This window comes from Peromyscus maniculatus, chromosome 7 (assembly GCF_049852395.1).
Source record: "Peromyscus maniculatus bairdii isolate BWxNUB_F1_BW_parent chromosome 7, HU_Pman_BW_mat_3.1, whole genome shotgun sequence".
Lineage (NCBI taxonomy): Eukaryota > Metazoa > Chordata > Mammalia > Rodentia > Cricetidae > Peromyscus > Peromyscus maniculatus.
Genome location: NC_134858.1, coordinates 101914715 through 101927429, shown reverse-complemented (window position 1 = coordinate 101927429; position 12715 = coordinate 101914715). Strand labels below are relative to the sequence as shown.

Below are 12715 nucleotides of genomic sequence, written 5' to 3'. Positions count from 1 at the left end.
GAAGAACTCAGAGGAAATGTAAGGGAACTAGAAGAAAGAGCTAGAATATGGGCAAGCTAAGCATTTTAGGTAGTAGACTGAAATCTTTGACATGAGGGCATCTTCCAAGCCCTGCGTAAGTGATGACTGTGATACTGTTGAAGATTAGGACCACCCCCAAGGCAGACAGGGTCCTATGCTATAACATCTGCAGGACTCATCTCCAGAGGCTTTGAGTCAGAGACAGTATGAGCTGTGGGGAGGAACAGACTGTTCTAGGCTCCTTGAGCACTCTGGAGGTGGGAGTTGGGGGACATCAGTTTCCTTCCAGAGTCTCAGGTCAGCCCTATACAACACATCACAAACCTGGCTCACAGTACCTCTTTGGGGTGGAAAACTATGTTATCCAGCTTGAAGTCTCCGTGAATCAGGCTCTCCTCATTGTCATTATGTGGCAAGTTCTTCATTAGCCACTTGGAGAGCTGGTCCATGGCAGGGATGTCCTGATGGGCTGCAGCCTGGTACTGCTTTGTCCAGGTGGATACCTGATGGTATAAATGAGAAAGTGATAGACGGGAAAATAGAATGTGGGAGTCGGTGATTCTCAAACAAATCTATCTGTGCCTAAGTCCATTTGACTCCTAATCACTTAACAGAACATCCCCCAAGTGAAACTCCTAGAAGCCTGAAATGCTCCCAGCCTAAAACCCTGAACATTGAAGTTCCTTTCCAGCTAGCTCTACCCAGGCTTCTATCAGACAAGAGTATAAATCCTGGTGGAGGTGTCAAGAATGGTCTTCACACAGTGACTACTTCATGAAAGAAAGAAATGTATACAAACAACACACAGAGACACATACAGACACACATAGACACACATAGACACACACACACACACACACACACACACACACACACACACACACACACACACAATTTCTCCCTGAAAAGGGGATGATGAAGGCTAGACAGAGCTTTTCCCATTTAACATCCTTTCCTACACCCACAGAGTATTTTCAACGTCCCAGTAGAGGAGAGCAGACTTTGTATTGCTCAGAGACTGAAAAGCAAACAAAATCCACCTGTTCTCAGAGTCCTCAAACAAATGAGACCACATTGTTCAGCTGTTCATCTCTCTCCATTGTCCAACGTATGTCTGCTCAGTTTAGCACAACAGAGCACAGGTCTTCAACTTTGGTGTCTCACTGACTGAGTTTTGTCTAAGTATTTACCTGTGTATTATTAGGTCAGTAAAAATTTCAGATTCCTTGTCTGCAAAATGAGGATAATCCCTGTCTTGTGGGGTTTGCAGAAATTTAAAAAAGAGAATGTCTACAGCTCACTTAGCACCCAACACAGCACACAGTGAATATTCTCTCCGACTCTTCCCACCCCACCCTCAAAGGATACATAATGGAATGCAACCCACACATGCCGGCTCTCACTTGTATTTGATTGCAAGAGGCACCATCTTTTCCTAACACTCTATATTATTTCTTTTCCAATAAGTTTTCCCATCCAGGCAAAGGCATGCCAATCCCCATATCCTGGACATACAGTTCTTATGACGAACAATGAACAATTTACTAATAGGTAATAAACTCAGGGAAATAGACCATTTCTCAGCTTCATGTATATGAGGCTCATAAATGGGTTTCTCAAAAATGACCATAAGTTTCTTTAGGGCAAGAATCTATTTCTGCTTTCTTGATATTCAAAAAAAAAAGTATTCCATAAGTATTAAGCACACGAAAGCTCAATAGATATTTGCTTTGCACAACTCAGAGAGGCAAAGCTGAGTAGAAAATCCATTGGTAAACCAAGTGAGCTGAAACAGAAGGTCTTACTGGACAGAAGTTATCTAAAACTAAAACCAGGGCTGGGGAGACGCTCAGCCAGTGGAGGGCTTGCTGGGCAAGCAGAAGGACCTGAGCAGGACCACCAGAATCTACATGAAGAGAAAATAAAGGAAGGGAGGGAGGAAGGGAGACAATCCAGCCAGGTGTGGTGGACATGCTTGGAACTCTAGCACTGAGAAGGAGGCAGGAGGCCCCCTGAAGCTCACTGGCCAGCCAGACTAACCAGGAAGCTGCAGGTCAACCAATGAGAGGCCCTGTCTTAAAACAGAAGGTGGGTGGCTCCTGAGTATGACACTCCCCATCCGTGTGCACATACTTACATGTATATCTGCACACACATGTGCACCCACTCAAAACACAATCACACACACACTAACAACATTATTTCATGCTAAAAAATATATCTGGATACATACATACATATATATTGCCAAGGATGATGTTAAAATGGCAAAACTTCAGAGAGCCACACAATAACAGGGTGTGCTTGGACTAGTCACTTCTGGTGCATTGTTTCTGGGAGCCTGAACTATGTATTAATGTAGGCCGCTTACCTGTCTTTTGCAGTAGCCAACTCCAGTACCGTAGCCGTCCAGCTGCAGTGACTTGACATTCAGTGAGTGCAGCCACGCCAAGGTTTCTATCACAGACACATATATAGCTGTGCGTTCTGCTGGGCTAACTCCGGGAAGTGAAAAATCACGAAAGATCCGACCCTATCAAAGGGATCACAATGGTCGGTTTAAATAGCTGACACACAAAACATACACTTTATAGAGTATGTTAGGCATAGCTTTATTTGGGAAACGTGTGAGAGGCTACATACAAAGGCAAAATACAAGGACATGCCAGGATGAACCTGAAGGCTTTAAACTGCTTAGCCACATCTCTAAATTACAAACTGTTTGAATTTGCTCTCAATGGTTTGCTCTTTCTGTGTGGAAGAGCCTCCCCCGCCCCAAGTCCCCACCTTCCTGTTTGGTCACTACCACTGTAGGTAGCTCTTCACTGACACCTAGTGGAGTGTTTAAGAACAAGTGTTTGAGGCCTACTTACTAAATTTGCTCCTTGTCCACTTTAGTCCCTCCCTCATTGTGTGTACTTGAAACAAAAATTGTAAGCCCTTAGAAAGGAACTGTATTAAAATGTTGAATAAACAACATTGACTATAATAACATTCAACTAATATAAGCTGAATAAGTAACTCCATAATTTAAAAACAAAGCAACAACTGAGTAAGACTTAACTTACCCGCACGTGCTCCATCACGTAAAATTCCGTCCCGATGACAGAAGCATCGCTGCAGTACAGCAGAGGCTTGGGAACAGGGAATCCCACGGAGAACAAGGCTTTCTGGACTCTGAATTCTCTGTCAATCTAGATGGGATTATTAAAGAACAGAAACATGGAAATTTTATAACTGCATGTGAGCTAATCTCAACTCAGGCTATCGGTTACAAAACTGTGTCAATAAATAACCCGGAGCTGACAGTAACCGTTCCCTTAGCGGGAGGCCTGTTCAGTCATTACAGTTACAAAGTGGGGCAGCTCCAAAGCATGCAAATTTCACTGGGTGAAAGGACAGGCATTTACTTGGGGCTCACTAGCGGCTCTTGTAGCATGAGGGCGACAGTCTGGCTGTACTTCACAGGTCTTGTGGAAGAGCACCCCTCTCTTCTCAGCGGTCCCCTGCTTGCTGGCTTGACATCTCCCTTCACACTTCCCAAGGGGCTCAGGGGGGATTTCCTCTAGTCAGATGCAGGAGCTGGGCGAGGTGGGTGGTGGTTGGAAAAGCCAACCATCCCTGTTGCACATCAAAGGAGAAGCATGCTTCCAAGGAGGGGGCATGACGACCCTTACAGGTGCAGTCTGTTGTGGAGATCCAGATAACTATGGGGGAACCAGGCAGCTAGAGCAAATTGGTATTAAAGCTGGATCCCATGGAAGACAAGGGGAAAAGTGACATCCTCGGCCAGAACACACAGGCAGGCCCAGAAAGACCCAAGAGTGTGGCTTATAGCAGAGCTGTGATACATGGGAGCAAGGATGATTCGTGCGCATGGACAGTGCCTTGCTCCACAGGCAAGGGTCCCTGACCAGTTCTGAGGAGGGAAAACCATGTAGCTCACCTTGATATCAATGCAGCCATGGAGCAGGGGCTAACTAAACCCAGGGTGAGAACAGCCAACAGTACCAATGGCTATTGAAAGAGACGTGGGTAACCACCCTGGTGCCAGGGAATGGGGGAGGGGGTAAGGAGCTGGGGACAAAAGAGTCAGGGGATTACAAGCTGGACGGCAAAGCAGACATGCCATCTGTGAAAACACAGACAGACATGGGGGATGCTGAGGAAGTTAAGACGAGGTACTCTACATCTGCGGAGCTGTGCTTAGGCTGAGAGCATGCTGTGTTCTGCTGTGGTTTGGTGGAATATAGTCAAGAAGAGAATCAAAGAAGACTGCTTCTGAGGTACACATTTCTAGTCAGGGTGAGGTTCTCCTTCAGGCATGCCATGTAACAAAAGGTACCCAACTTTTTTTTTTTTTAAAGTATCCATGTTATTTCATGTTTTTAGGAATATGGCAAAGCTAAGAAAGTCAGAATCTGTGTTCTCTTATTACTATGATATTAAATCCACTCCACAATGATCTTTCCCAGTGAATGACTAGAAAGCACAAGATGTCTGGGTGGTGGTGGCACATGCCTTTAATCCTAGCACTCGGGAGGCAAAGGCAGGGGATCTCTGTGAGTTCGAGGCTAGCCTGGTCTACAGAGTGAGTTCCAGGACAGCCAGGGCTATACAGAGAAACCCTGTCTCAAAAACCAAAAATCCAAACTAACAAAAGTACATGACTACAGTAACATCTACACACACAGGGTACTTAGTTACTATAGTAACATCTATACACGTAGAGTACTTAGTTACTATAGTAACGTCTGCACACGCAGGGTACTTAGTTACAACAGTAACATCTACCACTCAGAGTACTTAGAACATTCTCCTGAACTTGGATCTATGTCCTTTCCTGTTCTCTAACTATCCCAAGATAATGCCTGTTTTTGCAAACAGGGAAATTTAGTTTAGAAATTGACAAATCATGTTTGTATGTATTTATAAGGCATAGCATGATAACTTGGTTTATGTATATATTAGGTAGTGAAGAATTCTAAAATAATTAGAAAACTTAATTTGTAAGAAACATTTTTTATAATTCTCCCTGATTAGTCTAAAACTTAAAGCCTACTATACAACGATTACTCTTGCCTTTTTTTTAGCCACTGAATGATTAGAAGATCATTGTCCAAAGCAAATAGATTAAAATAACTCAGCAGGTAGAGATTGTCATTGCAGGTGCCCTTAGTATGTAGGGGAAAGATCATCTAGAAGTGAGTATCACACACCCACAGGGAGGGATAAAGTCCGCCAGGAGACCTGGTGCTGTTCAGGATGACAGTTTAAACACAGCTCTAGATTTCATCCCTTTTCAAACAAAAGGGGTGAAGCCGAAGCGAATATTGAATTAAAAGAGGGATGCATTTCCACTGGTCAGTAATGGTGAGAAGACTTTCAAATGCAGTTTGAATGGTCTTTGTATTTTTCAGAGGCAGTTACTTGTGCTGGAAGAACTGCTTGCTGTGTGCTGTGCATACCTTATGTGCTTTGGGAAGAAGGGAGCCCGGAGGTTTCTTCCTGAGAACATAGGCTTGAGATCCTTTCTGGAGGAAAAAGGTTGGATTCGATTGTCCTGATCTAGAGAAAAAGGTTTTTAAAAGGTCAGTTATAAACATGTCTCCTTCCTCCTGAAATTCCACTGAAATGTCAGAAAAGATGAGAAACAAAAATAAATGGATCTCAGAGCTGGGTTAAGCGCAGGGGTGCCCCTAGCAGCTCATGGAGGACACCGTGGTGATACTAAATAGAGGGCAGCCTGCTGGCACCTGAGGACCCTACAAACACAACAGAAGAAATGCCTCTAACAGAGGAAATGTTCTAACAGAGACTAAGCAAACAAATGCAGAAGCCCCCTGCACTGGGGGACTATTTCCAACTCAACACAGCACTGGCTAAATCCCCCCCCCCCCACTCCACCCAGCCAGCAGTGGGAAAACACTGATGACCTCAGCATACAAACCACTGAGCTAATAGCAATGACCGTTAAGAACTATATCTGGTACTAAAGAAACTGCTGAAGACTGAATCCTACTGTTTAGGTGGGCAGTTAGGGATGGGTTATTTTGATAAGATCCTGGCTGTCCATTAATATCACAAGACCCTAATATGCCATGCTTAGCCTCTTTGAAGCAAATAAAAATAAGTAGTACATATAGACAGGAGAGAATCGTGAATTTCTCCAGAGTCCTTGCAGTAACCCATCAGAATGGAGGGTTTGTTCTGTCTCCTGTACCCCTGCAGGGACAGGTGAGGTGCAAGGGGGAAATGTGTGGGTCCTACCCTGGTTGAGAAGCCTGTCACAGTCCACACATGCCAATAAAACAAAACACCACAGACTAGGTAGTTTAGAAACTGCCAACCCTCACTTCTCATGGTTCTACAGTCTGAGAGGCCTGAGACCAAAGGGCCAGCCCTTGGTGTGGAGCGATGACTTGCTTCCTTATTAATGGCGCCTCGCATTATATACCCACACAGAAAGAGGCAAGGCAGATCTTGGGGAGGGGAGGAAGCCAGGCAAGGTCACAGTGCTAGTGGGTGGCTAGGTAAGTTACTTAGTGGGTGGCTTCAGCCTGACCCATGGATGCAGTGTGGAGACTGGACATGGGGAGAACTCTGTAGAGTTCCCCACCTGAGAGTCATCTTCTCTCTGAAACAAGTAAGGTGCAGAGGTTACCCTCCTGAAACTGGCCAAGTGCCATCTTGGATGCAACAACATTCAGGCCAAAGGAGGATCTAAGAATCCAGGGACAGTCCTCAAAAGAGTGACAAGAGGCAGGCGATAATTCAGTGGGAAGGAGGTAGAGTAAAAGGGCCAGCCAAAGAAATACCTCTGACCTTGAAACAAGAACCAGAGAAAGAAATATGACCTGGCCCCGAAACCAGAGCCCCAAGGTTAAAAAGGACCAGTGAAAGAAAGCCAAAGAAACACACTCTGCCCCTGAGCAACTGAGCATGAAATCCAGCCAATCTCTGAGCTTGTCCAAGCTCGGGGGACTGAAATCCAACCAATTCCCACCCTGAAAATCTTCACCCTGGAAAAACTCCGCCCCTAAGAAGCCCCATGTAAGCTCTGTACCTGTTCAGTTGGCAGCTGCCTTTTTCCACTCTGGCAGAGGCAGCCACTCTCTGGATTTCTCCCTCCCAATAAATCCCTCGAATGAGTTTTGGGTGAAGACCTTCTTTTGCTGGAGGGGCAGAGAAGTAACAACTTTGACTGGAGCAGGAGAAAACTTCAGGGATGTAGGTATAGCCTGGCTTCCGACAGCCAGGAGACCTTTCTCTTCAGGGATGTAGGTATAGCTTGGCTTCTGACAGCCAGGATACCTTTCTCTTTAGGGATATAGATATAGCTTGGCTTCTGACAGCCAGGATACCTTTCTCTCCAGTGATCTAGGTATAGCTTGGCTTCTGACAGCCAGGATATCTTTCTCTCCAGGGATGTAGGTATAGGTTGGCTTCTGTCAGCCAGGAGCCTGGCTTCCAGAGTTCCATTCCTGGGACCCACATCGTAAGAGGACAGAACCAACTCTGCAAGTTGGTTCTTGATTTCTGACCTCTATGTGTACACAGCATTATATTGTACACATGCACACACAATAAAAAGTAATAATTTTAAGAGTGATAAGTGCCATCCACTGGAGACCTAGCAAAGCTGGGTGTGTCTAGAAACAAGTATTCCTGGGAAAGCATCGGCATCCACTGAAGTAAATCCACTCTTCAAATTCATGATCACAGACCTCGACACGAGCCCACACGGCAGTCACATTTCCTCAGCTCACTAACTTCACTGCTCTTGTCCTCTGAAACCTCTGACCACCCTCTTCCACGTTCTATTGTCACAATCACCCCGTGTCACATTTGAACAAGAAAGCCGAAGCAACCAGAAGTGAACTCGCACAAGCTCCCACCGCTTAGCTGTGGCAGGACCTTCTGTACCTACACACGGAGTTCCTTCCAACAGCGACAGGAAACACTCCACCCTACTTATGCACAGCCCCATCTTTTGTGAGTAGGATTCCAGACCATTCTTGTCTTCTCAAGGTCTTTGCTCTAGAATCTTCTCTTGCACAAGTTCTTAATCGCTAGTTGGTTATCCATGAAGCCTTTCCCTGGCTCTCCTTTGTTCCCCTCCACTGCAACTGAACCCACTCAATCAAGCTTTCGTCCCCATCTTCCCACTAAGCTGCCTTTTCAAGGTCACTAGCACAAACCATGACACTCTTCTAGTCTTTGCTGACCGCTACCTTCTCAAGGCAGCCTGCCTGCCTGCCTTGTCCTCAACACTTTCTACCCCCATACCACACATAAACCTGCAGATAATACTCAGAAATTGTGTTTGTTATTGTCTGTCTGCTTCACATAGAGTGGAGAATGCAGAAGACCAACCCCGGTGCCAGGCACACATTAGGCATGAGGCTACAAGATGGAAGTTTTATTCTATCAAGCTACATTTACATTGTTGTTTAATGATATTTTATATTCCCAAAGTGACTTAATATTTGAAAGTTAAAATTTTTGCATAACTAAAAAGAACGTTTACAAAATCTAGAAGGCACAGAATAACTATAGCAAACAAAAGCCATATTATTTTGTTGTTGTTGTTTTGAGACAGGGTTTCTCTGTATAACTTTGGAGCCTGTCCTGGAACTCACTCTGTAGACCGACCAGGCTGGCCTTGAACTAACAGAGGTCTGTCTGGGACTAAAGGCATATGCCACTACTACCTGGAGACAAACGCCATATTCTATCTTGAAGAAATTGCCATATAATTCAAAACAGTTTCAATAACTGTTTTGCATTTCGTACTTATTGTTCTCTTGAGGTTTACCTCCTTAAGCAATATGCTCTATATCTGTCCATTGTTTTATATGTGTTATGTACAGTTGTGGTTGAATCTTTTTCACTGACGTATGGTAGTCCACTATGTAAATGAGTAATTTATTCTTTCATTTTACTACTAATAAATATTAGTGTGCTTTAAAGTTCTTCTACTACAAACAACACAATGAATGTTCTGAGATTGATTTCCTGATATTCTGGCATAAAATTTTCTTGACATTACATGATAATGTCAAAGGTTGGTCAACAGTAGTTATAGTGACTCATACCTTAATGAGTCTTTAATATCCTAACCAATGCTGGATACACACACACACACACATCATGCATATATATGATGTGTGTGAACATGTATGCCACCATATGCATAAGGAGGTCAGCAGACAATTTTGTGAAGTTGTTTAAGGGTGACTTTGAACCTCTAATCTTATCGCCTCTGTCTCCAAGTACTAGGACTACAGGTATGCGCCACAGACTATTCCTGGTTTATGTGGCACTGGGGATTGACCTGTAGTTTCATGTACACTAGGGGGCACTCTATTTACTGAGGGAGACCCACAGCCTGAGTGGTCCTTTCCTTACACACAATAACATTTCATAGGGATAATAATTATTCCACCACAAGTTCATGAAAGGTCTTTTTCCCATGCTCTTCCCACTTCTCCCAAGCTGATGCCAAGTGTCAGCCCTGATGTGTAAGTTCTATAAATATGTGGGCCTTCTGTGAACTCTAGCTCACTGATATATTTAATTACCTGTGTGCTAATAATATGCCACCTTAATTCAAATTCCCCACTGTTTTTCTTTAGGACTGTTTCTGTTAACCCTTTGGTCTTTCACAGAAAACTTAGTGTTTTTCTCAAATTAGAGAAAAAAAATTGGATTTTGATTGACACTGCTTTGAATCTATAGATCAGTTGGGACAAAAAGCAAAAGTTTACAGTACAGACTTTTCGTGTTCGTGTATGTTATTTCTAAATTTCTAAGATTCTTAAAAAATTCCTAATAAGGTTTTGTCATGTCCTATACAAAGGTCTTGCACACCTATTATACTGGTGTTTAGGTAATTGGGTTTTTAAAAAATGTTATCAGAGCTTTTTGAATGTCATATTTTGATGGTTGCTAAAGATATAGAAATGTATACTTAGCTTTTTTTTAAATTTTTTTTTTTTTGAGATAGGGTTTCTCTGTGTAGCTTTGCATCTTTCCTGGAACTCATTCTGTAGCCCAGGCTGGCCTTGAACTCACAGAGATCCACCTGCCTCTGCCTACTGAGTGCTGGGATTAAAGGGGTGCGCCACCCCCCCCCCCTGGTGTGTATACTTATCTTAACAAACTATTACCATGTAGGTCATTGGCTCGCCAACATATGAACCGGTTAGTTTGTACATGGTATTTGTTGGCTGTTTTTGTCCTTTTAAAAAAGTTTGCACTTATATTGTGAAAACATGTGCTTTTTTCTTTTTATATTTATTTATGGGAAGGGGACATGTGTGGAGGTCAGAGGACAACTTTCAGGAATCAGTTCTCTCCTTCTACAAGAAGTGGTTTCCAGGGACTGACCCCAGGGCGTCAGGCTTGGCAGCAGGTACCTTTATCTGACCTTTATCAGAAAGCCATCCCACTGGCCCAAAGCTTAAAAGAGTTTTTGATAATTTTGTGGCCTAGTATGTTTTAAATTTTTATAATGTTTTCATCTGTCCAGGAAATGAATGTGTCTTCTCTGTTGAGTCCATACTTCCATACATATACACTAAACCAAACTTATACAACATTTCTGGGGAAATAGTTTTTTTTTTTAGATTAATTAATTAATTAATTTTGTATACGGTGTGCCTGTATGTCAGAAGAGGGCACCAGATCTCACTATTGATGGTTGTGAGCCACCATGTGGTTGCTGGGAATTGAACTCAGGACCTCTGGAAGAGCAGCCAGTGCTCTTAACCTCTGAGCCATTTCTCCAGCCTGGAAAATAGTTTTTGAGACCAGGGATTGCTACATAGCCCATGCTGGCCTCAAATTCACAATCATCCTTCCTTGGACTCCAAGTGTTGGGATTAAAGCTATGTAGCACCAGGCTTGGTTTCAGAAGTAATTTTTGTATCACAACTAATTTCATTTATTGAGCATGATTTTGGTGAACATCAACGTAATTTAGAATTATTTTTAAATAACACAGGACCACAGTAGCCTGAAGATATATAACCTTTACCCGAAAGCAGGATAGGATGTTCAAAGGAGAAGCTGGCCAAATTCCACACAATGTGGACTAACCATTGAAATTTGAACTTTGATCTGTTTACAGCATAAAGCATTAATTTTAGAAGTGTCAACTGTTCTTATTCCACCTCTACCCAGATATTTCAATGTTTAAGCCCTTTCACCTACATAACTTCATTTCCTTATCAAGACTAATGGGAACAGGCAAATGTTACAAGAAAGAAACTTTGGCCTCAGGATTTATGTCACAGTTAAATCCCTCGATTGAAAGACATAGTTTACTGGACCCATATAAAATGGTTTTATACTGGAACCATATAAAATGGTTTATACTGGGACCATATAAAAATGAAAAACTATCTATTGCAAAACATCAGCTTAAATTCACCTGTCAGTGGGGACAGGCAACCCCAGGGTCATCTCACCCAGTTTAATTCCCTTGTTTCAAGAACTTAGGCCTGATGTGGTGCTGAATACGGCTAAGTGGAAAGCTAGAGTCTGAATCTGTGTACTTCAGGTGGTGTCATTAACCTAGACGCAGGCGACTAAAGTCAATTCAACAAAATAGCACCAGCCCTTCAGAAAATAATCTTTAGATTGTAGCAGAAAAGGTCACAGAAGGTATCTATTTCTCCCAAAGCGTCCAGCTTCATCCATCTCAGTGAGTTAGGCACACGATTTTGGTCCTAACAAGATTGCATTGCATAATGGACACTGTGCCTCTACTAGCCCAATTCAGACTAGCCCGGAATTCAAGGACAAGCCACACAGGAAGCGTCCTTTCAGGGAAAGAAATCGCGACTGGGCAAATGAGAAACCCACCCAGGGCCAAAGGCAGAAAAGCACCAAGCACAGACTTGCTCCAGGTGGAGGCGAAGGCTATGGTAGATACCTGTATTGGGTAACAGTCAGCACAGCCCGGGGATCTGCCCCAAAGCCAGGCAAGTGCTGATTCAGGTAGGCCTCCAGGCACCTGATGTCCAACTTGTGCTGGGGTAGCACTTCCACGGTATCATTGGTGACATCCATCTCCATGATTGCCACTGCTGTCACAGGGTACAGAGAAGAGGAACCCGGACAGGGCAGAGTAAGTGCAGCGGGAGGAAAAAAAAACACTAGAGCTTGGAGGCGTGGCCAGGGCGGGGCTTAGCGGAAGCCAATCACGTGAACTCTGGGCGCCGTTGCTAAGCCGTGTGGGCAGCTGACTCTAGTGACCTGGGGTCTGGCGGAAGCGCTTGCTGTGGGTCCCAACTTGTAATTTTCTATCAGCGTCAGAGCTGGAGGCCTCGATTTTTATAAAAAATAAAAATAATAACGAAAAACAAGGTGACAAACACCACTCGGACGAGTGAAGACGCAGAGATCTTCCACCTTAAGATTCAATGACGCATCAGGCGGAAGGTCCGTGTAGTCCGGCTAAGAAGAGGGTCCGCCAGGACCTTGGGTCCCGGAGGAAAAGACCTCGGTGTTCCTCATGGCTTCCTAGAGTAGAAAGACAGAATCGCTGTCGCCCTGATCTGGACACATATGACGCTGGCCCTGCTGCGGCCTGGTTTAGCGGCTCTAGAGAAGAAAGCCAACCGTTCGGAGGAGTGTTTTTGCCGAGGGGAGCCAGGGCGGCGGCGCACCGGAAGCGGCGCGCCGG

General features: G+C 44.1%; 1 protein-coding gene across 1 annotated transcript in view; it reads right to left on the bottom strand.

The window, feature by feature from the left end:
- Nucleotides 1-12705, bottom strand: part of Acad11 (acyl-CoA dehydrogenase family member 11) — a 72880-nt gene extending 60175 nt beyond the window's left edge. The window contains exons 1-5 of the mRNA XM_076576941.1: nt 11963-12705; nt 5490-5589; nt 3090-3215; nt 2393-2554; nt 360-524 (exon numbers count right to left, since the gene is read on the bottom strand). Coding sequence (XP_076433056.1) covers nt 360-524; nt 2393-2554; nt 3090-3215; nt 5490-5589; nt 11963-12105 — 696 coding nt within the window. The 5' untranslated portion in view covers nt 12106-12705. The remainder of the gene's footprint in view (nt 1-359; nt 525-2392; nt 2555-3089; nt 3216-5489; nt 5590-11962) is intronic.
- Nucleotides 12706-12715: the final 10 nt, after the last annotated feature.